The sequence below is a fragment of the Haplochromis burtoni genome, unplaced genomic scaffold (genome assembly GCF_018398535.1).
Source record: "Haplochromis burtoni strain Fernald_Lab_line unplaced genomic scaffold, NCSU_Asbu1 Contig_465, whole genome shotgun sequence".
In the NCBI taxonomy this organism is placed as follows: Eukaryota; Metazoa; Chordata; class Actinopteri; order Cichliformes; family Cichlidae; genus Haplochromis; species Haplochromis burtoni.
The window spans coordinates 175,930-203,703 of NW_024582826.1; the positions used below are offsets into that span (position 1 = coordinate 175,930).

Genomic DNA, 27,774 nt, shown 5'->3' on the forward strand with positions numbered 1-27,774 from the left:
TCATGGTGTCAATGATGTCAACTTTACCCTTCCTGACCACGTTGTCAATACCCATCCTCCTCCAAATCACCTTTGGAGGTGGTCTGCCTCTGATGGTGGCACATAATCTGATGGGACAACCGGCTCTTACGGTTAATCCCTGTTTTAGGTTGGCATCCAAGTCTATCTCGGGTGTCTCTGTTGGAAGAGTAACAGTGGAGTTATCTTTTAATAGCAAGCATAGATCACATTTTAGTGTAAATTCACTGTCCTCGAGTCTAAATACATTTTCTGTTACACTTTACGTGAATTATAATTAAATTCAATTACGTCCTCACCTAGAATCTCCCTGGGAATCACGGCGCCTTCCAGATTGCATGGCAGGCTCATGCCCACCTGGTTCTGAGCTGACACTCTGAATTCATACACAAGGTTCTCATCCAGACTTGTGACTGTGAACTCGCATATGATCAGCTGAGCTGCCACGTTGCACCTCTTCCAGCCATCTTCACCTTTCTTAACAGATCCCTTTGCCCTCATCTCCACAACATAACCAATGATGGGAGCTCCGCCATCTGACACCGGCTTGGTCCATCCCAAGGTGACTGTGGATTTGGTGCTGTCCACAACCTTCAAGTTAGTAGGAGGTGCAGGTGGCTCTGTAATAAGAGAAGAATGGTTTGTGTAGCCATTGAGACTTTCTAGACTATCAACATTAAGCAGAATGTAAACATTATTACTAGCAACATACCAACTGCATCCTTAGCAGTGATTGCACGTGAAGCCTTGCTTGGGTTGCTGATGCCAATTTCATTCACCGCCTTCACTCTGTATTGGTATTCATGAAGTGGAAGGAGTCCAGTAACTGTGAAACGAGTTCCAGGAATTGGATCCTTGTTGACAGGAGACCACTTAACAGCATGTTCCTCTTTCTTCTCCAACAGATATCCTGTGATTGGCTTTCCACCATCTTTCTCTGGCTCTGACCACTGAACAGTCATCTCCTCCTTGGCAATCTTGATGACCTCTGGTGCTTCTGGAGCACCAGGTACACTGAACTGCGTTCCAGCAACAATAGCTTCACTCTGTACTGCTGGTCCAGAGCCCATTTTATTCTCGGCTCTAACTCTGAACATATACTCATTACCCTCAATAAGACGAGTTACCTTCGCTTTGTTGGTGATGACGGCATTGGAGTGAACAGACCAGACTCCCCTCTTGGTCTCACATTTCTCAATTATGTAGTTGTAGATATCACAGCCACCATCATCCTCTGGGATTTCCCAGGCCAGATGACACCTGTCATTAGTGATACCGGATATCTTGAGATCCCTGATGGGGCCAGGTCTATCCAGTACAATGACCTTGGCATGAGCAGAGCATGTTCCTGCATTGTTGGAGGCAGTAACAGCATATTTGCCACTGTCAGTGCGCCTTGCTCCAGTAATCAGAAGTTTAGAGAAGTCTGCACCACTTTCGATTTGAAGCCTGGGGCCCTTCTTAATCTCCTCTGTGCTTTCATCCCTGGTCCATTTGATATCAGGCTGGGGTTTGCCCGTCACTGTTGCCTCTATAGGAATGGAGCCTCCTGCTTTCACTATAAGGGTTCCATCCAATTTAATCTTGATCTCAGGAATCACTAACTGTTCCTTAACCATGACTTCAGCTGTGGTAACCCAGCTGCTTTCACCGCCCTCATTCTTAGTCTGAACTCTGAACTGGTAGATCTGGTTTTCGATACATCTGTCGGCCATGAAGTAAGTCTCCTTGATGGCACCCTTGTGAAGCCTCTCCCACTCATCAGCCTCCTTTGGTTTCTTTTCAATATGATAACCCAGATTACGGCTACCACCATCATAATCTGGCTTCTTCCACTTGAGGAAGCAGAAGGTCTTGCCTATCTCAGATATATGGAAGTCAATAGGTTCACCAGGTTTCTCAATGGGATCAACTGCCAATACAGGTGTCTTGGTCTCAGTGGGTGGACCAGTGCCAATCTTGTTCTCTGCGCTGACCCGGAAGAAATATTCACAACTTTCTGTAAGAGGAGCCTTTATCAGACGCTTAGTGCAGTCATTGGAAACCACTGTCCATCCTCGCTGGCTGGGCTGACGACATTCAATAATGTACTGCGTGATCTCAGTTCCTCCATTGTCTTCAGGGTTCTCCCAGGAAACCATGCAGGATTTCTTGGTCACATAAGCCACTTTTATATTCTGGCAAGCTCCCGGTGTGTCTAGGACATTGACAACAATGGCAGCCTGTGCCTGCCCGCTGCTGTTCTTAGCCACAATAGCATATTTACCATAGTCTGATCTGACTGCATCGTTTATGATGAGTTCACACAGTGGGTAGTTGTTGTTCATCTGTGTGCGCTTATCCCTGGCCAAAGCTCTGGCATCCTTGGTCCAAGTGATCTCTGGATCGGGTCTGCCTTTGACTCTAGTGATCAAACTGATAATCTGACCTGCTCTGACTGTCAGAGAGTCACGGCATGACACATCAACAACAACTTCAGGTGGTACCAGGATGTCCTTTGCCAAGATAGTCTGAGGTAGCTCCTTGGGTTCACTGTCTCCAACCTTATTGGTGGCTCTGATGCGGAGTCTGTACTCTAGTCCTTCGATGAGGCCTGGAACTCTATAGGCACACATCTTGACAAGGTCTTTGTTGATTCTGTCCCACTGGGCAGTTCCTGACTTCTGAGCCTCAATTACATACCCCAGAATGGGACTACCTCCATCTCTTGTAGGCTTGGTCCAACAGATGTCAGCATGGGACTTACTCCAGTCTTTCAGTTTAAGATTACCAGGGGGGCCAGGTTTGGTGATGGCTCGGGTGGCCTTGATGGGATCAGAGGTAAGCGAGGGCTCACTGATACCAGCAATGTTTTCTGCAAATACTCTGAACTCATAAGTGTTCCCTTCAAATAAGCCAGAGACTCTATATCTGAGGTCGAGAACAGGTGTTTTATTGACACGGATCCACTTTCCTGTCATTTCTCTGCGTTCAACCACATAACCACTGATAGGACTTCCTCCATCATAGTCAGGCAGGCTCCATGACACTGTTACAGCATTCTCTGTTATATCAGAACATTCTGGTAGGCCTGGTGGGCCGGGAGGGTTAAACATGTGTTTGGCAATAGTTGGAGGACTCTCAAGTGGAGCACCGATACCAATCTTGTTCTCCGCACGCACACGGACAATGTACTCACGGCCTTTCTCTAGTCTGGACACCTTGGCTCTAGTCACTGTGCCACTGGAGCTAACCACAGACCAAGGCTCCCATGGTTTTTTCACATCCTTCTTTTCCACCACATAGTTGGTGATAGGTGTTCCACCATCATCCTTTGGGGCTCTCCATTGGATCATCATGTAATCAGGGGTGACTTCCAAAATATTAATGGGTCCAATGGGTGGACCTGGAAGATCCAGGACGGTCACATGAAGGGCAACAGTTTTGCTGCCTGCAGGATTTGACACAGTGAGTATATACTCTCCAGAGTCTGCTCTCTGGCACTCAGGGATACTTAGGGTGGTTGTGGATTCAGCTGACTGAATGTGATAGCGGCCCTCAGATGTGATCTCTTTGCCATCAGTCATCCATTTGGCAGTGGGAAGAGGGATGCCCACCATCTTGGCTGGAAGAGCAATAGTGGTGCCAGCTTTGACAGTGAGACCCTCAATAAGCTTTACATCAACTTCAATAGTAGGTGGCACTGAAAGAGAGTAACAGAGCAGAAATATTATAATTATTTCAGGAGAATGTTGAGCATTTACAATACAGCAAAGTTATGTTTCTTACATGTTTTCTCCTGACATGTGACAGGGACACTGGTGTCGGGACGGCTCACGCCAATGGCGTTCTGAGCTTTGACCCTGAAGCGGTAAGTCTTGCCCTCCTCCAGACCTGTGACATGGGTGTGATTGTTGCTTACGGTCTTGAAGGTGACCCAGTCAGTCTGACCCTCTTCTTGGTGCTCCACAATGAAGCCAGTAATTTCACTTCCGCCGGTGCGGTCAGGCCACTCCCATGCCAACCAAACCTCTGTCTTATCTGCATCAGTATGGTGCAGGTTCTTGGGTGGGCCAGGAGGATCTAAAGTATCCAGGAAATAAGAAATTAATTGCTTTTTAATGCTTTTTATTGATGGGATTCAAATGTATAAATTTACAGTTACACTTTTAAAGCTTCACTTTATTCCAGTTTTATTTATTTAGCGCCAAAAACAACATTTGCCTCAAGACACTTTTTATTGTAAGATAAAGACCCTACAATAATGACATGGCATACAACTATCAATTTACCAAAGCAGCTGAAGAATCACTATTTAAAAGTGTGTCAAATTAGACCACGTCACGCAGTAATGACTTTCACTTACAGAGAGGATCGACAGCCTTGATGGGTGTTTTGGTCACTACGTAATCACTCCTGCCAAACTGGTTCTCTGCAGCTACCCTGAACAAATACTGGATTCCTTCCATCAGGTACATGGCCATCAGACTCAGTTTCTTATTGGCCGCAGCAACAGGTACCCACTGCTCAGCAGCCACGTTCTTCTTCTGCACGATGTAATGAGAGATGACGGCACCGCCATTGTCCTCTGGAGCCTTCCACGTGAGGTAGGCGGACTCACTGGTCACATCAGAGATTGCCAAGTCCCTGGGAGGAGAAGGCTTGTCTAGCGGAAACAAAAGTTTGTGGTCAAGTAAAACTCAAATATGATCTGAACTCAATAATTCATCGTATTAACAGAAAGTGAATTTACTCAGCACAAGCACAGCAACGGTTGCTGTCTTCTTTCCAGCAGCATTCTCAACAGTGATGGTGTAGTTGCCAGAGTCTGCACGGACGCACTTCGGGATGAAGACTTTGCTGCCAGTGGCAGTAACAGCGACGGTGATGTGAGCAGGAACGTCTGCATCGTTCTTCTTCCAGCTGACTGTGGGCGTCGGCACACCTTTGATGGTGGCACTCAGGGTGATGTCAGATCCCAGCATGGCCAGGTGGTCACGTGCCATGTTGGCATCCAGCAGCAACTGTGGTTCCTCTGTGGAGGCAAATGGAAAAAAGTTTACAGAATTTAGTAAATGTAGGGGGAAAAGGCAGAAAGCCCTGGCAGCTAAGCAAAAATGCATTCAAATGATAAATCTTTAATACAAATGAAAATATTGTAACATAATTTGTTTATTTTGCACATTTCTATATGTTTCTGTATTTAAAGAATATGTTGTTCAAAAAACTTAAAATACAGAAAAAAAACAAGTGCAACTGATTCTATTACCAAGCCTGTCATGGACTTTAATGGTGTCCTTGACATAAGCAGGATCTGATTTGCCGGCAGCATTGACAGTGAAGATCCTGAATTTGTACTCGTGTCCTTCAGCCAGCCCTGTCACCACATAGTGGAGGTCAGGGCACTGCTCTGGGGTTTCGTTGGCTTGCATCCACTCTACGGCACCAGGCGTCTGGTACTCCACAAGGTATCCAAAGATTCGTCCCCTCCCGTCGTGGCGTGGCATCTTCCACTTCAGGCTGACGGAGTCCTTGGTCTTATCATAGGTCTCGGGGGTCACAGGAGGACTGGGGCGCACTGTGATAAAAAAAAAAAAAAATCTGAAACGCTTTCTTAATCCTAGTAGCAAAGATGGGCACCTAAAATATTTGTAACTTTATGGCAGGGACCTTTTATGCACAAGGAACATCTGAGTATAGTACTGTTTTTACAAATATTTAATGTCTTTGACAAACTAACCAATAGGGTCTTTGGCAAGTATGGGCTTGGAGGGGACACTGGGATCTCCAGGTCCGAGTTCATTCTCAGCCATCACCCTGAATTCATACTCGCAACCCTCCACTAGATCCTGGACTCGATACTGAGTGGCTGGGTACAGTGGGTCTCTGGTGACCCTGGACCACCTCTTGGCTGTGGTCTCTTTTTTCTCCAGGATGTAGTTGGTGATGGGCTTTCCACCATCACGAGGCCGGTTCCACAGCACTAGAGCATTGGTGCCATACACCTCCCTGACTGTTGGCATTTCAGGGGCTTCGGGGACTCCTGCAGGAAGGCAGCAAGAGCAAACAGACACATAGGGAACGACATTTGGTAACTTTGAGCACACCAGTTATTTGCAGATCATTTATCATTTTTCTTTTGCTGGTTTTTTTGGTAAATTTTTCATACGTCTTCCAGTTAAAAAGAACATTTTTTCTCACTGGTAATTTGACACCTCAAACTGGAACAGCAAAAAAAAAAATAGCACTCCATGAACGTACTGAAGAGATCTTTGGCTTTCATCTCCTCAGATTCCAGAGGGTCGCTGATACCGTACATGTTCTCAGCACAGATTCTCATTATATACTCCCTGCCCTCTGTCAGCTTGGGGATCTGAGAAGAAACAACAACATGTAAGCATCTCTCAACTGCAGCAAACCTTTAACAGGACCTCTGAACATCTTGTAGAGCCACATCAGCCTACTTTGCATGTGGTCTTGGTGGTGGCAGATGTTACTGTGGTCCAGGTTTCTCTGTTGATGTCTCTTTTCTCAATTATGTAATTAGAGACATCAACACCACCACTGTCCAAAGGAGGCTTCCAGGAGATCACCATGTATTCCCTGTGAACCTCCTCAAACACCACTGGGCCAACAGGAGGAGTCGGGCGGTCTGGAGGGCAGAAAGAAAAGACAAACAGAAATGAGTTCTCTGTTGTGTGATCACGCACTCCCTGCATTATTTAGAAAGCTTGTATTTCAGTCTGCTTGAAAGCAGTAAATGTAAAATAAATCAGTCATTTAGCTGCTACGTCTCTTTGAGATCTGTGTTGACGTACCAACAACCGTGATGTTGCAGACTCCCTTCCTGGATCCGGTACTGTTCTCTACAACGACCACGTATCTGCCGCTGTGTTCACGCTCTGCCTTCATCAGGCCCAGCGACATGGTGGTTAGCGTGTTCTTGAACATGATGTGTTTGTCAGCTTTCAGCTCCTTGTCGTCACGATACCACGTGATGGATGGAGGTGGTTTACCAGTATAGCGGCCCTGCAGCAGGCAGCTCTCCCCCACGCGGATGATGATCTTATCGCGGAAATCCAGCTCAATGGTGGGCGGCTCTGTGAAAACGGAAAGCATCATTTTTAATATTTAATACATTTAGGATGATCTCGGCATTTCTGTTTTCTATTTTTGCCTTACTGGGAGTAAGAAACCACACTGGCATGTGGAGTCTGATAAAAAAAAAGTAATTTTATTCAAAGTACTTTTTTTTCATTTACTGTTCCTTCTTGTTGTTATTTTTTCTGATGGATATTTTCTAATACGAGTGATGCTGACCATTGAATTGTCACTGCTTTCAGTAATAATGGTTATACTTAGACGATACTGTTTTTTTTCACTGCTTCTCCATTTTGGCTTAGTGTTAACATGGTGCAATATGTTGTGTTGCTGTTCATCTCAGGTTGTGTTTACCTAATTTAAAGACCCACTAAGAACATTTTATTATGTAATGTGAAAAAACTTTTATTCTGACTGTATTTTTGGAGCAAACCGTGTAACCTGATGAAGACGATCTGTGAATCCAGAAATGAAATTTCAATTCAATATTATTTTTGTATTTATATATTTATTTATAACAGTTTGCTCAGGTTGCTTTATATTGTATATGACAAAGAAGTGGCCTCTCACAGAGATCTTCTGACATGATGTTCCTCATGGAAATCAATCATTTCACTGTTTTTCATTTTTATTTTTTGTTGATGACACTGGCATGTTTTACTGAACCCTGTTCGCTGCCAATAATAATGCAGTTCTAATGTGGACAACCGCTTACCCAGCTCGTCCTTGCAGGTGACTGGTTTGGTGCAGAAAGATGGTTTGCTGGGGCCAACCTCATTGACAGCAATGACCCTAAACTCATAGGTGTCACCCTCCCTGAGGCCATCGTAGGTGTATTTCCTGTCCATCAGGTGCTCCTTTGTCAGTCTAGTGAATTTGTCTTTGCCAATCATGCGTGCTTCCAGGATATACATAGTGATCTCTGAGCCACCGTCATACTTGGGCGCCTTCCAAGCAATGCTGATCAAATCTTTGGTGACCTTGGTGACTTCCACCTCCTCTGGACGGTCAGGAACACCTACAAAACAAACATACAAACATTCTTCACATCTGAAGACAGGAACTCGCTTAGTGATTTAGATTTGTACTCTTGGTTGGATCAGATAACCTTCTTCATTTCTTTAGTGCAGTAAAAGACCTCTAGTGTCCAATGGCCACTATGTTTGTTTAATTAAACTCACTGATGGGTTCCTTGACGACAATCTCAGCTGCAGTCTCCAGAAAGGGTCCAATACCGATGGCATTCTCTGCAGCTACTCTGAAGAAGTAGGCCTTTCCAGGTGTGAGGTCATGAGCCACAGCGTTCTGTCTGCTGGCGGTGTAGGACAGCGACGTCCAGGCTTTGCGCTCAGCCTCACGTTTCTCAATAATGAAGTTGCTTATAGGTGAGCCGCCATCATTCTCAGGGAAGAACCAGTTGATTTTGCAGGAGTCACTGCTCAGGTTCTCTGCAACTAAGGGGATGCCTACTGGCCCGGGAACATCTAAGAAGGACACAATCAAACGTAATAAATACATATTTACAATTTCTGTGGGTTTTAAATGTCCAACAATTCCATTTTAATGAAAACAGTGTGTTACCCAGAACTTCCACTGTGATCTTCTTTGTCTTCTCTCCTCCAGCATTTTTGGCGGTCAGTGTGTACACACCAAGGTGTTTCCTAGTGCAAGGTTTGATGACAAGAGATGAGCTGATGGCTGTGGTCTCCACTTTAGCCTCAGGAGGCAGTGCAGCTCCATCTCTACTCCAGGTGACATCGGGGGATGGCTGGCCTGACACGTAGGCAATGATTCGGATCACGCCGCCAGCGTGGACCACTATTCTTTCTTTCACCGAGGCATCCAAGTCGACCTCAGGCGCAACTGGAAGGAAGAAACTCAGTAGTCTATTCCAAAAGGACTCCATATAGGTCTTTTAAGTCATTGCTGGGAGAACTTTGACTAAATTAGCGGACCGACTTACCAATTCTGTCATTCACTTCGAGAACCTCTGGGACTTCTCCTGGCTCACCATTGCCAGCAGCATTGAAGGCAATCACTCTGAACCTGTATTTACCACCAGTCTTCAGACCAGTGATCACAAACCGGGTGCCACGGATTTCCGTGTCCTTGGCCTAAAAGACATGAAAATGGAGTGGATCTAACAGACAGACGAATGTTTAAATGGTTTATTCTAATAAGACACTAAGGCTTTGTGCTTCATGAGAAGTTGCGGTTTATTCATGTTGGGTTGGGACTTCATGAAATGATTTGGCTTCTTCTGTTTGCTAAGTTTGGCCTCATGATAGATATGCCAGTCAATGAAGTTATCAGATGTTTGCTTTGTAGAACTGTATTACCTTGACCCAGGCTTCAGTGCCCTCCTCTTTGTGCTCCACCCAATAACCAATGATCTTGGAGCCTCCATCCTTCAGAGGAGGAATCCACTCCAGGTCCACTGTAGACTTTGTCCAGTCAGAAACCTTTGGGGTTGGAGGAGATGGCGGCGCTACAGGAGGAGACAGAGGTGGTTAATATTGTGTCCTTAAAACCTGTATGAATTCTAGTGATTTCAGAGTGTAATTCTTACTGATAGGGTCTCTGGCAAAGATGGGGTCAGTGGGAGGGCTGGCAAGTCCGGGCCCTGCGGCATTGATGGCAGAGACTCGGAATAGATACTGGGATCCCTCAATGAGTCCGCTCACCACAAACGACTCGCCCAGGCCCATGGGACGGATCGGGTCGCGGGTGACACGGGTCCAGCGTTTGCCAGTTGTCTCCTTGCGTTCCAGCCAGTAGCCAGTGATCGGGGACCCCCCATCGTCCTCAGGTTCTTCCCAGTTAACAGTCATGGAGTCCATGGTTACGCTGGTAACTGTCGGCTTTTCAACCTGACCAGGTGCAGCTGCAGGTGCGCAGACACATAGCATCAAAGGTTAGAGGATTAGAAGACCTGATGCAGGTCGTACCCCTTCATCTTTTACATTTTGATCCTCACTTTCACTTTTAAATAAGAACATTTGATTTGATAGTTTCGCATGACTTGTTAAAATCTCACAGCTATTATTGTGCTGATGGTTAAGAATGACTAAAAGATGGATTACTGCTTGGTATGTTTTCTGAGTGTCATCCTCTATTACAAAGCCCTCCTGCTGTCGTTTAGCATAACAATGCAACAGAAGATGTGAGAAGAATTATATTATTGCATGCTGTATATGAAGCTTCCTTAAACGTGACTGACTTTAAATCGACCCATTAATGGTTTCATAGCTTTGTTTGCTGCTGAGAGTCAGATGGTTAAACTCACTGTAGAGATTTCGGGCCACCTCGGGCTCACTGTCCAATGGCTCTCCAACTCCATACTTGTTCTGTGCCATAATGCGGAACACGTACTCATGTCCCTTCATCAAGTTCTCCACTGTCCAGATCCGCTCTTTCGGCTCACTGGTGACAGGCACCCAAGTCTTTCTGTTGGCCACCCGCCTCCAGATGACGTAGTTCGTGACTTTGGAGCCACCATCGTCCTTCGGCGGCAGCCAGGAAAGCGTGATCTTCTCAGCTCCAATCTCCTCAAACTTAATGGGAGCAGAGGGAGGACCGGGACGGCCTGCAGCCACACAAAATCAAGACTCAAATAATGCTGTGGAAATTATTCTGGTGAACGATGACTGTAATTCCAGCAATTTACTCCACCACACCGACTATCATGAAAATAAATAATTAATATGAAAGTTAAAATAAAACATGAGATATTTTAGATATGTTTGCAGTGTGTTTTGTGATTGTACCGAGCACGTTGAGCCTCATCTCCTTGGAGGCCTTGCCAAGGCTGTTGGAAGCCACCAGCGTGTACAGGCCTGTGTCGGGACGTTTGCCCTGCTGGATGAGCAGTGTGCAGCTGTCGTCCGAAACAATCTTATTTATATGCTCGTCGTACTGCACCTCCACCTTCGCGTCGGACTTGTGGGGCGGAGCCTTGTACCAGGTGAGTGTAGGGAATGGACAGCCACGAATTTGGGCCACAATGCTAATGTCGGAGCCCTGCTCCACCTCCATGAACTCATTCAGGTCGATGGATGGAGCACCTGGAGGACGAAATAAAGGATTTGACAGTTATTTGCTTTTTAATTGCATTTTGGCAGCTTGTCTTTCTAGGTGGAAATCTAACACTGACGAAAGTAAATATGGGCAATACTCAAGGTAATGTCCATAAAATATTGTGCTTTGTTTATTTTATGAAAGGTACTGATAGTCATTACATACTGCTGTTGGGACACTGTAACTTGAGGTTAAAAAGGACATAATTTAAAAACAGAACATCCAGCTCTGCATCCATCACATTTCACAGGTTAGCACCCATAAAATGACAAATATGACTAAAGTACTGAAGTGTACTGTTACTACACAGTGTAACTGCATATGTGCAGAGGTGCACATTATGTAGGGTTTTAAGTGACAATATAAGGAGCTGTTCAACGGACTCAATACTGAACTGAAAATCAAACTCTGCAGCTCCACTGCCCATTTTATTAAATTTCTCTTACAGCTCTGGTCCTGGATGATGATTGGTCCAGCAGTAGATGAAGGTCGGCTCGGTCCGACTTCATTGTAAGCCATCACCCTGAACTCATACTCATCTCCCTCTGTAAGGTCCTCCACTTTAAAGCTGGTGGTGTCCACATCTCTCCTGTTGCACCTGGATGTAGCACAACATGGAGTTACAGCCAAAGCCAACACAACAGCAGCTCGAAAAGGTAAAGATGAGTCTCTATTGGCTTACAAAGAAAAAAGAATCTTCCAGATTTTTAACAGATTTAGGTCTGTAGTCAGAAAGTCAGAGTAAGTCCATACCACATGTTCTCAAATCGAGTCTCAGCAGAAACCAAGAGAGCAGATGTGTGAAGTTTTACCTCCTCCAGGACTCCTTCTGGGTGCCACTGCTGTCCCAGCAGAGGAGATCCACGCTGTAGTGGGTTACAGGTGAACCACCATCGTTCTTTGGAGCCTTCCAGGTCAGAGTTACTGTGCCCTTCCTGACGCTCTGGATCTTCAACCTTGTTGGAGGATCGGGAGGATCTGGAGACATTACAGACTGGTGTCAGATCACAAGCAGCCACGATGTACATAACACTTGTTTCATCAGGAGTAATGCTGCTGCTGCTGAATGTCATTTCTGTCGTGATTTGAGTAAATTCAGGATATACCATTTTCTTCTGTGATATAGTGCTCAAGATTTATTTTATTGATTTCAGTTGTGTCTGAAAAGTTAGTCTTGTTATCACATAACTAGTGTGTGGGTTAAAATTGAGTTTAGAGTCAGTCTAAACCAGGGGTGTCAAACTCAAACACACAGTGGGCCAAAATTCAAAACTGGAACAAAGTCGCGGGCTGACGTTAATATTTATTGAAATATATTTAATCCTCCAGATATAAGAATGAATCTTTTCTTATGGACTCAAACACGCTTTGCTGAAAAACTGAATATGGAACAAGCAAAGCTTAATACTAAACAATATATATGTTAGCTGTATGATACCAGCAGGCCAGCTCTGATAGTAACTTGGTGTGGCTTCACGGGCCAAATGTAAGTAGGCTGCCAGAGTTTGACACCTATGGTCTACACTATAAAATCAAATTACAGTGTACAGAAGCAATTTTAATTTGTTCAGCAACACTTTGTTAGATGTTTGTTAAGGTCACATTGCTGGGAATAGTGCGCTTTTTCTGTGTATGTCTGACAGTATCATCTGCACATGCTCTGAACATCACGATACCAAAGTAGAAAACAGATAAGATAGTTTGGTTTATATTGGATTTGCACACTGTGTACAAACGGTAAGGTATTATGCTATACTAAAGGTTTCTGTGTATAAAACCCATCTGTTTAGATGAGCCAGAGCAGGAAATAATAGATGATAATAAAAATCGAACGTACGGATTGGATCTCTGGCCTTGGTCCTTTGAATGCTTGCGATGTAGGGGCCAAACCCAAAGCGGTTCTCAGCACGTACACGGAAAAAGTACTCCTGGCCTTCATTCAGATCTGGCACCACCAGAGACTGAGCAGCACAGGCCGGGTTTACCTGGAAGAACAAGATCAGCGTCAAATACATGGGAGCAAAACAGTGTATAGCTTAATGTCCGTTATTCTGCAGGCTGTACCTTGGTCCATGCTTTTCCCTCTGCTGTTTTCTTTTCAATAAAGTAGCTCTTAACCCTCTCTCCTCCATCACACTCTGGGGGTTTCCAGGTGAGTCTGCATGTTCCCCTGGTCACGTCACTAATCTTCAGGTCTCTGGGAGGTCCGGGCAGGTCTGCCGGGTAACAATCAGTCAAAGACAGAGAGACTCAATGTTTTTTGGCATATTTTAAACTGCTAATTGGACATAATTAACTTAATTAACATATCCTTCTTTAATTTGTACATTTACTTCTATTGTAGTCATTACACACTTTGTAGCACCCTGCCAGGTGTGTCAGTGTGAAAAGCCTTACCGAGGACGCTGACTCTGACTTTGACCACTCTGTGTCCAGCAGGGCTCTCTGCGTTGATAATGTATCTGCCACTGTGGTTTAGTTTGCAGGCTGGGATCACAATCACTGAGGTTGTGTCGGTGGAATGGATCTGCGACAAGAATTTCACCCTCTCCTTAACACATTCAGCACTAACTTGGCTGAGCCATAATTCAGATTGCAAACCATAAAAACAGTAAAGTTTTTGTCTTCTAAGATTATCAGGGCTGAATAATCTTTCAAACCCTTCTTTAGAGGAATGAGCTGAATATATTTTAAAATATTAAAATATGTCATTTGGACAGAATATATGGACGTCTGACCTCTGAGTCAATCGGCAGAGTGTGTAGATCGTTCTTTTTCTCAGTCTCAGCCGTTCCATCGAACGTCCAGGTGACTTTGGGGACGGGTCGGCCGGTGATGGTGGCAGGAATCTTAATGGTTGTTCCTGCTCTACAGTTTAGCAGGTCGTGAGCAGTCACATCGAGAGTCACCGTTGGCTCAACTGGAGAGAAAAAACATCGGAGGAAAACATGCCTTCCTTGAGTTCATGACACACATGGCACACTGTCCTGTTTGATCCTGTCCTTAATGTAAGCTCTGCTTTTAAATCGGTATTGAATTATGCTGCACAAATCAGAATGAGAATATTAAAACTCTGGTGAAAATGAAAACATGTCTGTTATGTCCAGGTCTGTATTAAACAGAGGTTCTTATCTGTGTTTGTATCTCTTACTCAGGATGTCCTGAACCAGGATGTCACCAGTCCTAGCAGGCTCTGAGTTTCCAGCAGAGTTCACCGCGTAAATCTTGAACTTGCACTTCTTGCCTTCCTTCAGGTCAGGTACAGTGATTTCAGTGGAGGGGTGGAGCTTATCAGCAGGATTCACTCTCCTCCAATCAGGAGAGCCCTCCTCATGAACCTCTATAATGTAACCCTTGATTGGGCTCCCGCCATCTTTGTCCGGTGGGGTCCAGGTTAGAGTGACGCTGCTCTTGGTCTTGTCTTTAATTTCAGGATTTCCAGGTATGCTTGGGGGGTCTAAGGAAGAAGAACGGAGGGGTCAGGCTGTCTAACTTGACTTTTTTATTTTACCTAATAATCCAATGTGCACATTTTGAACCTGAAGTGCTGTCTATCACCTAGAATGGTTTCGTGTGAGTTACCTAGTTTTGGAGATTTTAGTCATTGGTGTGTCTGCGTCCTTTCATTATTACAGAATGAAAAGGGAACTTTGGTTTTACTCATATGAAATCATCTAAATTAGAGCGCAAAAAAATAACCCAAAAATATAAAGCAGTGTTTTTATCCAAATCTCTGTCTTCCAGTCTAAATCTGAATCATGGATTAACAAAGCTGGTCTGGGGTCACTCACTGCATGGATCCACAGCAAAGCGGCACTCTGTGGCCTCGCTGGGCGGTCCAACACCAGCAGCATTGCAGGCTGAAATCCTGAACTGGTACTCTGTTCCTTCTATGAGCTTCAGCACGGTGTACTGCAGGCCTTTCACTGCCGGTTTGGTGACTGGAGCTCGGTTGACACGACCCCAGTAAACAGCACCACGTTCCCTCTTCTCCAGCCAATATCCCTGGATGGTGGAACCACCGTTGTCCAGAGGGGGATCCCAAGTCACGGTCATTGTGGTCGCTGTAGCAGCAATAATCTTTGCATTACGTGGAGGTCCAGGAAGACCAAATGGATCCCGCAGCTGGACTTTCTCTGAGTCGCAGCCATCACTGACGCCATATTTGTTTTCAGCTTTGATCCTGAACTGGTAGCTACCATTCAAGTCCAGTTTGTACACCTGAAGAAGCAGGAAACATTTTGTTCTTGATCAGGCATTAAGGTTGAATAGCTGTTTGTGTAGGACTATTTTGATAATAATAACATTTCTAATAAAAACAGAAACGTTTCTTATTTGATTACTGGAATAGTTTTTAATGTTCTGACTTGTGTATTTGTCTGTAGACAAACTGCTTTTATCGTTAATACAACAAAATGATTCATTATTATTCATTTTGAATAAGTCTGTGTAGCATCCATGCTCTGCAGCCAAGTCTTACCCCATATCTCCTGTCAATGAGGTTGATGGTGAGAACATCAAAGTCAGACTTTTTCTTGCTTGCATCTCTGCGCTCAACAATGTAGTTAGTAATCTCGCTTCCTCCATTGTCTTCTGGAGCGTCCCAGGTCAGGTAGCACGAGTCTGCTTTGATGTCTGAGACCACGATGTTCCGTGGAGGAAGAGGACGGTCTGAAAATGCAGTGTTAAATTCATGTACAGCTCAGCAATCGGGATGAAAAATAATGTTTAAATACTGCATATTTAACGTGAAACATTGGAAAAGATGCAGTGTTAAACACAAGCCATTAAAATTATACAAACAGAATTTTAGGTTTTACCGAGGATCTCGACTTTGATGATCTGCTGAGCTTTCCCGTGGCAGTTTTCAGCAACCAGCTTGTAGCTGCCTTTGTCCTGCCTTATGGTTTCTGGGATGGCGATCTTCGTCCTTATGGTTGTCCGGTCCACCTGAAGATAAAACAACTTAATTTGTTGAGGATCTAACTATTTCTAAAATCCAGAGTGCGAAGGGTCAGAGATCCGTTCATCCTCTGTAAAGCAGGATTTTGCTTTTATATTAACTGTGCCAATGATGAAACAGTAAAAAATGTTCTCCATTGCTCCAACATTCAACATGACAAATAGATATAAATGAACAACAGTGTGGCTTAAATTCATTCGTCACACAAAAACATAGGCAAACGTACATGCATAAGTAAATAAATGTGGGAACTTCTTCCTGTGAAACCAGTAGCTCCACTGAATAATAATACCATAAAACTAAAACTAGTTCTGACCTCCTCAGTCTCCATCGTCATCTTCTCCTCATCGGTCTTCTCGATCACGACGTCATCCTTCATCCACTGCAGTGTCGGCAGAGGAAGTCCCCTCACTTCTGCTGGGATGTCGATGGCGGCGCCTTTCCTCACATTGATGGCGTTGCTCTTGATGAATTTCAAGATTGTAATGCTGGGAGCAACTTTGGCCAACAAAATTGGGAAATTGTGTCAAATCTTTATCAGCCTGACAAAAGTAAAGTATCATCATAACCTTTAGGCCCTTTCACATCAGATATGGCATGTGTTGCACTGACTGCTAACTAAAGCCAAGGGCCCAAAATTTGTGGGGCCTCTGCTTGGAAGTCTGTTTTTTGCAGCCACTCTACGTGTACTATAAATGTGCCTGCTTATCATTTCAAAACATCTCTTTGATTTGATATCCTCTACGAGAGTTCGTGTTGTATTATGCTCAAATATTTCATAAAACATGTATCACTTATTCATAAAGAAGAAAGCTTTGTAACTATCCCGACTAGTGAAGAGCGTGTCCTTTCCACAACACTGCCTTCCTCCTGAGGTCCGCAGAGCTGTTGAAGGCTTAAAGGCTCGAACTCAAGCGCACAGAATCTTTTCCTTCACATTGTGGTTGAACTTTGCGCAGCTATACGCTTTATTTCTATTGGTTTTGCACATGTGAATGTGATAGGGCCTTAAGACTTTGAACATACTCTCATCATCCTGGATCTTGACGGTGATTCTTTTGGATGGATCTCCTTCTCCAACCTCGTTCACGGCTTTGACACGGAAGTCATACTCCTGGTTCTCCGACAGGTTCTCAATGGTTCCACAGCACTCAGTGAAGATCTTGCGGTTGGCCACTTCAAACTCGGTGCTGTCAGACCTCATCTTCTCCACATAGTATCCTCTGATGGGGCTGCCACCATCAGTGCGAGGAGGCTGCCAGGCCAGAGTGATGGTGTTCTTGCTTCTGTTGGTGTAGTGCAGTTTCTCTGGGGCAGATGGTGTACCTGCAACATTTTGAAAGAATTTAGCCATCACTGAAAAAATTGGATCATCAGGCCACTGAATTTTTCATCAGGCTTAATTAATGCCCTAAAGTGTGAGCTAACAGCAGCATCAAGACATATTTGGTAAGCTCACCTTTTGGATCCTCAGCTAAGATGGGACCCAGGTCTGCTGGAAGTCCATCACCATACTTGTTCCTGGCAATGACTCTGAAATCATACTGCTCGCCAGCCAGCAGGCCTTGGACATCACACTTGCAGGATGCAGTCTCAATGGGCTGGCGGAAGAGCTTCATATTGGCATCCTTCTTTAGCACCTCATAACCAATGATATCGCTGCCACCATTATCCACGGGGTCAGACCAGGTGAGGACGATGTTCTTCTTGGTAACTGTAACAGCCTTCAAGTCAACCACCGGCCCAGGAACATCTGCAGGAACCAGGAAAAACATTTCATGTGAACATAACAGTTTTTATTACATGATTTAGATTTCAACAGTAAAGTCTAATCGGAAGTCAGTTCTATCGTTCCCTTCAAAGACCACAACGTGCTTCTGGATTGCAAAAGAAAAAAATGCACATTTGTGTTCTGAGTTCAAAAAGCGAGTTTATTAGTCCTAAAATAACTGAATTTATGTAACACTAACCCATAACATCCACTCTTGTCTCGGCGGTCTTGCTCCCGCTGCTGTTGGTGCCGGTGATCTGGTACTTTCCGTGATCTGCCCTCACAGCCTTCTTGATGAACAATGTACTGTTCTTCCCCACGGTCTCCACAATCATCCTCTCTTTGTCGATTTCAGCCTCATCTTTGGCCCATTTTACCTCCGGCTGGGGTCGACCACGGACCACAGCAGGAAGCCTCAGAGACTCGCCGGCCCTAATCATGACGCCGTTCTTCACAGAGTCATCGAAATCCACAACAGGAGATTCTGCAGGACACAAGCCGTTAATCAGAACTGGAAAGCCATCTGTTTTGTGAGGCACAGTTATAAACACTGTCCCACATTAAAAATGCATATGTAAAAGTGCGTCTTGCCCCTGTAATAGAACTTCTGGTACCTTGGGGCTCTTTGACGGTAACGGGTTCAGTAACACCAGGAGCTCCTGGGCCTGCATCATTGACTGCAAGAACCCGGATATAATAATCTGCTCCCTCAGTGAGGCCGGTCACAGTGTACGTCAGCTCTTTACACCTGAACTCGGTGCTGCGGCTCCAGTCTTTCTCTCCGGCCAGAACCTGTGACAAGAGCACAAGAGTTTGACCACGTCCACATCCATGATTCTTACGAAAGACCCACAGTTGGAGATTTACTGATTATTAAACGTGTAATTCAAGGAGGTTACTTCACAGAGTTTTTCAGACCTTCTCAACGTGGTATCCCAGGATGTCTCCACCACCATTGTACAGCGGGGGCTTCCACGCCACAACAACAGAGTCCTTCCCGGTGTCCACGATCCATGGAATTGGTGGACCAGGAGGCACTGAGTGGAAGAGTGGAACAATGATAGGCTGCACTTGGTCTTTACTGCTACACAATCAAGTTCTTCCTTCAGCAGCATATATGCAGTTTTCTCTATTTATGAGAAATGTGTCATTCATAATTTTGATAATTAAAAAGACTAAAATAATTTCTTGTCGATGAAGATTTTGAAGATTTAATAAAGTTTGCAGGACAACTTTTGAAACATCTTTATCAGTCATAAGAATGTGTTAACTTTACTCATCTCAGGTGTGATGACTAGAAAGAAGTAGATCAAACCAAAAAATCTGATGCTACACTTAAGAAAATGTGAGCTTTCTCTTTGAAGTTCTCTTTTGGTATTGCACTCACGGATTTCATCCATGGCGACAATGCGATCGGTCGGATCACTGAAGGGCCCGGGGCCAGCCAGATTCTCAGCACAGACCCTGAAGATGTAGGTCAAGCCCTCCATCAGGCCAGTCACCTTCACCTCGAGAGAGTTGAGGAGGGCTCGGTTGACTCTGGTCCAGTGTTTGCTGTTCACCTCCTTCCTCTCGATCCAGTAACCCAGGATGGGGCTTCCATTGTCCTTTGGCTCATGCCAGGAGATGTGCGCGGTGCTTGCCGTCACCTCGTGGACTCTGGGAGTGTTGGGAGCATCAGGAGGACCTGAGCACAAAGGAGAATATAGGTGACTTTATATTTAACGGTCTTTGCACATTTGACGAACACTGGGAAGAGATGTCTTCATTGTTACCTTCACAATATGGCCATAAGGTTGTGCCATATTGTGCCAGAGTCAAACAGTGTTGCTGCTTGTATAAAGAAAAACAACTGCTTTAACAAATCATTTGCTTTAACAGAAACTAAAAGTCAGTTTATGTCAATCATGTTAAATTGTTTCCATATTTTTTGACTTCACTATAACCTGTAACTGATCATTAAAAATTGAATTTATGAGTATTTTAAGGATGTATTTAACTTTTAGTATTTAAAAATGGATAATGTGAAATATTGTCTGGATGCACACCCAGTCATCCCAAATCCCAAAAGGTTGATTGTGTTCACCTGGATGTTTTCAGTGCGAGAAACGTTTCATCATCATCAGGTGACCTGAGGTCTCCAACCTTATAAACAGCACATTTGTACAATGACTGAAACCAGCACCACTGAATGAACAATGGACTGTGATCAGTTTATGATCATTAATATGCATTGACAATCGATCAACAACCACTGATCAACAGCCACTGATCCATGGCCATGAGTCCCATTCACAGAGAGCTGGGGAATGGCTGCAATCACAGCATGTAAGATGGTGACAGATGGACACTTAAACCCTGGGTTTTGTTGAGAAGGTGAGAGATGCCATCATGGAGGCAGATCAAACCATGGTCTCGTATGATGTTACATCTCTCTTCACTTGTGTGCCAGTCACTGAAGCACCGGAGGTAGTTCATAAGAGATTACAGGATGACCCCAACCTCAGCAACAGGACCAATCTCAGCATCGACCAAGTGTGTTTGTGATAGGTTTGTCTAGCACAGACCTATTGCTGGTACGAGACAATTCTACTACAACAGCAAAAACAAGTCACCAGAGCTCTTTGTATGATGACGTGCACGAGGGAGATGCCCGAGACGAGCGCTTATATGTTTCTAAGCATAAATGACAATCCAACAATATAAACCTAAGAGTTTGCTTTTGGAACTGTGTCTTCATTCCACCTACTTCACATACAAGGGTCAGTACTACAGGCAGAAACATGGGTGTGCCATGGGCTCCCCAGTTTCACCCATCGTGGCCAATTTGTACATGGAAGAAGTGGAAAAGAGGGCTTTGCTATCCTACCCTGGAACACCACCAAGCCATTGGTTCAGATATGTGAATGACACCTGGGTGAAAATCAAATCTCACGATGTACTACATTTCACGGATCACATTAACTCGTTGGACCGACACATCCAATTCACCAGGGAGGATATGAACAGTGGCAGCTTAGCCTTCTTAGACTGTGAGATTTCCATCAGTAATGGGGGACATCTAAAAGCTGACGTGTACCGTAAACCTACACATACGGATCAGTATCTAAGGTTTGACTCCCATCATCCACTGGAGCACAAACTGGGCGTCATCAAGACGCTACAACACAGAGCGAACACCATCCCCACTGACACAGCAGCCAGGGAGGCAGAAGAACATCAAGAAGGCCCTGAGTAACTGTGGTTATCCCAGCTGGACTTTTGTCAAAGAAAGCTCCAGCCGATCCAGGAGAGAAGGACAACCGTTTAGGAGGAGGCCATTTACTTAAAAGGGAAAGACCATCTCTGAATCGAGGAGGGGCCTAAGGGTACATCTGTTTCCATCTTACAATGCTGTGATTGCAGCCATTCCTCAACTCTCTGTGGGTGGGACTCATGGCCATTGATCAGTGGTTGTTCAATGATCATGTCAAATTGTATATTAATGATCAGTGAACTGACCTCCCAGCCCATTGTTCCTTCAGTGGGCTGGTTTCAGTCATTATGCAAATGTCCTGTTTATAAGATTGAGACCTGCAGTCAGCTGAGACTGAAGACGTCACCTGGATGAGTGACAAAACGTTTCTCCCGCTGAAATGTCCAGATGAACAGAATCAACCTTTGCGGAACGGAAAAAATTACTTATAATTGAAAGCACAAAATGTTGAATACATGAAATAATTAAAAATAAAAGCTAAACAGATTTATAAATAACACACTGATTTTATTTACATACTGCATAGATGCTTATTTTCATATGTGACATAGAACATGTTTTAAAGAAATACCAGTAACTGCAGTAATTCAGACATTTTTGCATCTGTTAATAAATGCAAATTATTCTTACAAAATATAAAGAATCAATTTTAAGAAATTTGTGTATTTTTTATATTTTTAAAGTCCAAAATACGTTATTGTGACACCGTTAAATTACCACTAAATTACATAAAAAAGGAGGTATAATTACTTTTGAAGTTTGTTTGTTTTTTTACAGCTGATTGTTATCAGTCATCACAGTCTTTATTATTTTTATGCTTTTACTCACTGAACTGGTTCTTGGCGACGAGTGGTTCGGAGATGCACGGTGGACCACAGCCATACTTGTTTTCTGCAGTGACTCTGAAGATGTACTCCTTCCCTTCGATGAGCTTGGTGACGGGGCAGCTGGTGCCCTTCAGGGTAGAAGTGACGGTGATCCAGCCAGTCTCGTCCTTCTTGTTGTCTTTCTTCTCCAGAATGTAGTTCAGGATCTCGCTGCCACCATCATCCTCAGGAGGCTCCCAGTTACAGATGACCGACGTGTTCCTGATCTCATCAAAGGTGAAGTTAATCGGAGCACCAGGTTTGTCTGCAATACAAGACAGTCAAGCCAATGTTTAATCTCAACGGCATTTTGGAAATGAATAATTGTTTAACTATGGTAGCGGCTCTGTAGTAAACATGTTTGCCTAATCAAGATTGTTGAGGTTTTCTCTTTGATATTGCACTCCCTACCTGAAAGGTTTGAGCCAACTGTTGTTAAGAATTGGTTCTATAAGAAAAAAATCTGAACTGAAGTCAATTTCTGAATCAAACTTGGGAGAAGAAAGAATCCCAGGTAGGCTTATGTCAGAAACACTGTGCCAAAGTTAAATATGTGGATCTGTTGTGAATCCTTGCATATAATGGAGAACCTCACAGACGCTTTTAACTGTGTGAATATACCAGTTATGAAATCTAATCATGTGGCCTCCAGTTAATCGGTAAACTTTATTACCTAGGACGTTGACGACGCAGGAAGCGGTGGCAACACCATGTGTGTTTTCCACCTTGATAGTGAAGCTGCCGTGATCGGTTCTGACGGCATCACGGATCATCAGTGCAGATTGTCCCTTCTTGGTCTGGTCTATACCCAGACGCTCACGCAGGGGAGTCACAAACTCCTCCTCTGGTTCTGGAACCTGCAGCAAGAAATCAGAAAGGTTGAAACACTTGAAACATTCAGGACTTTCAGATGTCTCAGTGAAGACACAAACCTTGGCTTTGGTCTTCTTCTTCTTGATAACAGGAATGAACTTCTTGGTGGGCTCTTTGGCGACATCCTCATCATTTCTCAGCCAGGTGACTTTGGGATATGGGGAGCCAGAGATGTAGGCGTCAATGCAGATTTCCTCACCTTTCTTGATGCAGAGCCCAGATTGAACACGGGCGTGCAGGGTGACCTTGGGTTTTTCTGCAAGGAATGAACGATTTTGACATGTTAGCTCCAACATAAATACACATTTACTTGTGACAGTCACTGATGTTAGTGCATTTGACTTTCACACACCAACAGGGTCTGCAGCCTTGATGGGCTGTGAGCTGCGTGATGGCTCACTGACTCCGGCAGCATTCTCAGCTCTGACCCTGAACTGGTACTCCATGTCCTCCTTTAGGCCCATCACCACGTAGGAGAAACCAGGGACCAGGCTTGGTGTGACCCTCTCGTAGCGGTCGCCGTCCTTCTCGATCTTCTCTATGATGTAGCCCTGGATGGGACAGCCGCCATCGTAGTCTGGAGCCTTCCAGGTGACTGTGATGGACTTGGACGTTGGGTCATGAGCCTCCACTTGGATGGGTGGGTCTGGTTTCTCTGTGCAATCAATATTAACAACAGAGTCAATGTCTGATGTTTTGATGTTCCAGTTGTTTATGCCTCATATTTTAGGAGTTACACTTGATCTGCTTGGACCCCCTGTCAGTTGTCCTGTATCAGAATCACCTGACTAAATCGGTCCTCATTTTTGTATTGACGGGACAGTTTATGAAGATCATTTCACTTGCAGCATAGTTTGGAAAGTATTCATGTGCTTTTTCAGACTAAACTTTATCTGAAATGGTAATGTTAATGCTCAAAGCAATAAAACAGATTTTAGTTGTTGAACATAAAATGAAACTTACGTTTTATTTCCTCTATAATGACCGGGTTTTGTAACTCCAGATATTGTCCCGCTCCGACCTTGTTGACAGCTTTCACCCTGAAGTAGTACTCACAGTTGACAAAGAGATCTTTGACAGTACTTGTTAGGACATTTTCTCCTGACATAACAGGCATGTAAGTCTTTTTGGACGCTTCACGGCGCTCCAGGGTATAGCTGACAATGGGGGTGCCGCCATCATCCTCTGGAGCTTCCCAGCTGACCTTGCAGCTGTTCTTGGTGACGTCACTGGAGGTGATAGTTTTACACTGACCAGGGAGTCCTACACGGTTTGGGAAAGAAGCAAAACTGTTTAAGAAGATTACTGCAGAGTGTCTGTGTCTGATTAAAAAAAGAAATAGTGAGTCTGCTTGAGGACTTTTAGACTAAGAATGGATCTAAATCCAAACTTGGAAATTGTTGGTGGTAAACTTTAAATTTGGTTTGCAGAGGACACCATCGCTGAACGGCATATTAGCAGTGTTATATGTCCTAAGCATCGAATTGCCTTACCGATGACTTTGACATTGACGGTTCCAGTGGCAGTTCCCAGACTGTTTTCCAGAGTGATGGCATAGGCGCCAGCATCACCGCGGCTGCACTTGAGCAGCTCCAGGTGGGCGCTGTTCATCTCCACTGTCAGGGAGAGCCGGTCACCGGCCTTACACTCCACAGTGTCCTTCTGCCAAACCATCTTGGGTGTCGGGATTGCCCTGTAGGGAATATTCAGGTGCAGCTTCTCACCTTCAACCACTATCACATCCTTTGCTTCCAAATCCATGGTTGGAGCACCTTGTGAGAAGAACACAGGATTATTACTTAGATTTGTATTATCGGTGCTTTAAGTTCACTACTTCTGAAGTTCTAAAGTTGAATTCCGTCCTTGCTTACAGTCAGGATCTTTGGTGGCGACCTTATCAGAGACATCAGAGGGATCACTGACTCCGACAGAGTTGATGGCCCGAACCCTAATGACATACTTTTTCTCAGGTTTGATTCCATCATCTATCCTGAACTTTAGCTCCTTGATGGGTCTGCTGTTGACCCTGAGCCACTTTAGTTCTGGACGGGCTTCTGCCACCTCCACATGGTACCCAGTGACAGGACAACCCCCGTCCTTGACCGGAGGCTTCCAGGTGACATTGATGTGCTCCCTGCTGGCATCAGGGATGACCACTTCAAGTGGAGGTGATGGTGCACCTGGAGAGGAAGGAGGTTTCATGCATTTATCTGCAGAAAGTCAACAACTTTTTGTCCTTATTTTATTATTGTTGGGATTATTTTGGGGGGATATCCCTGCTTAAATACACTGAGCACCAAAAGAATAAAGAAATACAGTTAAAAGTATCTTACTGGTTGGATCTTCAATGGTGAGAATCACGGTGGGTTCACTTGGATCTCCAACTCCAGCCTCGTTCTCAGCTCTGACCTGGAACTGCACTTCTGAACCTTCATCAACATCCGTTACCTTGAACTGAGTCTTTCTGTCCGGAGTTTTGCAGCACTTCAGCCAGCGAGTTCCCACCTTTTCTTTCTTCTCAATCACATACCTGTTAGGCAGATGGTGTTTGTCAAGTACAGCTCTGGAACAGTATGAGATAAACCACGTCTTTTGTCTCACTTTAGAGTTCTCTTACTGAAAGTCTGAATGCGCTGCTTTATGGAAAAACCCACCAAAAAGTGTCCTATAATTGTTCTCGTCTGAATGGCTTTACAGCAGTTTGTCTTACTTTGTTATTGGTCTTCCACCATCGCTATTGGGAGGTTCCCACTTCAGCTCCACGTGTCTCTTGGTGACTTCCACCACTGTCAGTGCATAAGGAGGTCCAGGAGTTGCTGGAGAAAAAGTGAAAAGCATTAACACGTAGAGATAGTGGTTCCTTGGGTTTCACAAAGAAGTAAATTAAAAGGGGAAGACTAATGCTGACTTAAAAAACTCACTAAAAGTGTCCTTGGCAAGAACGGCATCCTCCAGCTCGCAAAATTCACCCATCCCAACGGCATTCTCTGCAGCAACCCGGAACACATACAGCGATCCTTCGTTGAGAGGGGTAACCGTATACTTCTGTTCCTTGACGGTGGTATCGACAGTCTGCCACGCCTTCCGCCTCACGTCCCTCTTTTCAACCACGTAGTTGGTGATGGGTGAGCCGCCATCACTGCTGGGAGGCTGCCACTTTAGGTCTGCGTTAATTTTGGTGATGTTCGCCACCTCCAGCCACTGAGGAGCTGATGGAGGATCTATTGAAGCAAACACAAAGACTTTTATTAAAAAAATTAAATTCAAGGTCGTATGGTTTTCCAAATGAAAACAACTCTTGATAGCTTATATTTTATAGTCTATAACCTCTACAGACGTCATTTGCTGCCCACTGCTCACACTGGTATCAACTTACAGAGTCTCTCCTTGCAGACCACGGGGTCGCTGGGCTCACTGGGTTCGCTCTCACCAGCCTTATTGACGGCCCTGACTCTGAAAGAGTATTCTTGCTTTTCTATTAGGCCCTTCAGCTGATGCTCAGTCTGAGGAACATCCTCTGCAATCTTGATCCATTCCTCGCTTCCAGCCTTCTGGAACTCAATGATGTAGCCTTCAATCTTAGCCCCACCATCGTGCTCTGGACGAGTCCATCCTAACAGGGCTGAGGTCTTGGCAATGTCCCTGATGGCAGGTTTACCAGGAGCCCATGGAGGATCTGAAGAAGAGTTATATGAATACTTTTATTTCCTGATCTTTGTGCTGTGCTTTGCAATAAGGAAATTATAATCTTGATACCACAACATCTGACTCAGCCTAAGTAGATTGACTGACATGTGACATACCAATAGGATCTTTGATGAGGATGGGATCAGTCTCTGCACTTGGGTTTCCAGGTCCAGCTAGATTTTCAGCCAGAACACGGAAGCGGTACTTCTTCTTGGCGGTGAGACCCTTTACCCTGCAGCCCAAAATTCAAAGTTAGAAACATACTTGACAAAAAAAATGGTCCACACTGTTAGCTGAAGGACTTTCACCATCACTCCTGCCACTTGTACCTTCAGGTACTTAGTTACCTGAATGTTGTGTCGGTGATGGGTAGTTTGTTACATCTGATCCACTTGTCACTCTCCGGATCTAACTTCTCAATCCAGTATCCAGTGATGGGGCTACCGCCATCCTCGTCAGGCTCTAACCAGGTCAGAGTGACAGCGTCCTTGGCGATGTCAGAGGGAGTGATTCTGGTTGGAGGACCCGGAGGATCTGAAACAGATGAAAAATAAAAGGATTTATCTACGGTTCACCTGCACAGGCTGGAAATAAATCACTGGAGAGTAGTATAAAACAACGTACCGAAGGAATACTTGGCAGTGATTGGCACATGCTCTGCAGGTTCACCAATGCCATACTGGTTCTCAGCACTGACCCTGAAAATGTACTCTTTCAATGCTGTGAGCTTGGTGGCCTTGAAGGTGGTGTGCTTCACCGTGGCTGACAGCTTGACCCACTCCTCCTTGTCAGTCTGACGACTTTCCACAATGTAGTTGGTGATGGGAGACCCACCATCATCTCTGGGAGGGTTCCAGGCCAGGACGCAGGATTCGTTGGTGATTTCAGAGATATCTAAAGCAGCTGGAGGACCCGGTTTATCTAAAGAGGAGGGGCCAAAATTAAAATCATAACCAAGATAATGGTAATGCAAGACATCTGGAGGTGCCACAACTGCTTAGCAGGCTCGGCGATATAGGATAACCCTATAAAATGGTCTGTCCAGTATGTTATGCTAAGATTATTTTCATATCTTTAATTAAAAAAGGAGATGCTTTTCCCATTTTCTGACTAACTTAAAATCACCTGGTAGCATGAAAATCCTGTAGCTGTAAGGAACTCTAGGATTTCCACAGTAAAGGAA

At 44.6% G+C, this 27,774-nt stretch overlaps 1 protein-coding gene across 3 annotated transcripts in view; it reads right to left on the bottom strand.

The window, feature by feature from the left end:
- ttn.1 (titin, tandem duplicate 1) overlaps positions 1 to 27,774 on the bottom strand; it is a 176,118-nt gene that overhangs the window by 58,223 nt on the left and 90,121 nt on the right. For all 3 annotated transcript variants that reach the window (XM_042213665.1, XM_042213663.1, XM_042213662.1), the window contains 50 exons: positions 27,216 to 27,512; positions 26,939 to 27,125; positions 26,708 to 26,823; positions 26,281 to 26,580; positions 25,826 to 26,125; positions 25,615 to 25,720; positions 25,238 to 25,434; positions 24,776 to 25,084; positions 24,398 to 24,676; positions 23,868 to 24,167; positions 23,257 to 23,559; positions 22,964 to 23,160; positions 22,705 to 22,888; positions 21,994 to 22,296; positions 19,297 to 19,596; positions 18,828 to 18,946; positions 18,524 to 18,701; positions 18,109 to 18,393; positions 17,598 to 17,891; positions 17,165 to 17,464; positions 16,455 to 16,636; positions 15,996 to 16,125; positions 15,656 to 15,846; positions 14,967 to 15,396; positions 14,327 to 14,632; positions 13,914 to 14,095; positions 13,573 to 13,702; positions 13,240 to 13,391; positions 13,013 to 13,160; positions 11,988 to 12,153; positions 11,622 to 11,773; positions 10,866 to 11,162; positions 10,385 to 10,684; positions 9,668 to 9,982; positions 9,438 to 9,586; positions 9,062 to 9,212; positions 8,680 to 8,961; positions 8,280 to 8,582; positions 7,814 to 8,116; positions 6,816 to 7,097; positions 6,462 to 6,649; positions 6,259 to 6,370; positions 5,738 to 6,040; positions 5,267 to 5,575; positions 4,751 to 5,032; positions 4,364 to 4,663; positions 3,787 to 4,080; positions 731 to 3,700; positions 318 to 638; positions 1 to 177 (listed from right to left, as the gene is read on the bottom strand). The exon at positions 1 to 177 is cut by the window's left edge and continues 108 nt beyond it. In XM_042213665.1, coding sequence (XP_042069599.1) covers positions 1 to 177; positions 318 to 638; positions 731 to 3,700; positions 3,787 to 4,080; positions 4,364 to 4,663; positions 4,751 to 5,032; positions 5,267 to 5,575; positions 5,738 to 6,040; positions 6,259 to 6,370; positions 6,462 to 6,649; positions 6,816 to 7,097; positions 7,814 to 8,116; positions 8,280 to 8,582; positions 8,680 to 8,961; positions 9,062 to 9,212; positions 9,438 to 9,586; positions 9,668 to 9,982; positions 10,385 to 10,684; positions 10,866 to 11,162; positions 11,622 to 11,773; positions 11,988 to 12,153; positions 13,013 to 13,160; positions 13,240 to 13,391; positions 13,573 to 13,702; positions 13,914 to 14,095; positions 14,327 to 14,632; positions 14,967 to 15,396; positions 15,656 to 15,846; positions 15,996 to 16,125; positions 16,455 to 16,636; positions 17,165 to 17,464; positions 17,598 to 17,891; positions 18,109 to 18,393; positions 18,524 to 18,701; positions 18,828 to 18,946; positions 19,297 to 19,596; positions 21,994 to 22,296; positions 22,705 to 22,888; positions 22,964 to 23,160; positions 23,257 to 23,559; positions 23,868 to 24,167; positions 24,398 to 24,676; positions 24,776 to 25,084; positions 25,238 to 25,434; positions 25,615 to 25,720; positions 25,826 to 26,125; positions 26,281 to 26,580; positions 26,708 to 26,823; positions 26,939 to 27,125; positions 27,216 to 27,512 — 14,661 coding nt within the window. The remainder of the gene's footprint in view (positions 178 to 317; positions 639 to 730; positions 3,701 to 3,786; positions 4,081 to 4,363; positions 4,664 to 4,750; positions 5,033 to 5,266; positions 5,576 to 5,737; positions 6,041 to 6,258; positions 6,371 to 6,461; positions 6,650 to 6,815; positions 7,098 to 7,813; positions 8,117 to 8,279; positions 8,583 to 8,679; positions 8,962 to 9,061; positions 9,213 to 9,437; positions 9,587 to 9,667; positions 9,983 to 10,384; positions 10,685 to 10,865; positions 11,163 to 11,621; positions 11,774 to 11,987; positions 12,154 to 13,012; positions 13,161 to 13,239; positions 13,392 to 13,572; positions 13,703 to 13,913; positions 14,096 to 14,326; positions 14,633 to 14,966; positions 15,397 to 15,655; positions 15,847 to 15,995; positions 16,126 to 16,454; positions 16,637 to 17,164; positions 17,465 to 17,597; positions 17,892 to 18,108; positions 18,394 to 18,523; positions 18,702 to 18,827; positions 18,947 to 19,296; positions 19,597 to 21,993; positions 22,297 to 22,704; positions 22,889 to 22,963; positions 23,161 to 23,256; positions 23,560 to 23,867; positions 24,168 to 24,397; positions 24,677 to 24,775; positions 25,085 to 25,237; positions 25,435 to 25,614; positions 25,721 to 25,825; positions 26,126 to 26,280; positions 26,581 to 26,707; positions 26,824 to 26,938; positions 27,126 to 27,215; positions 27,513 to 27,774) is intronic.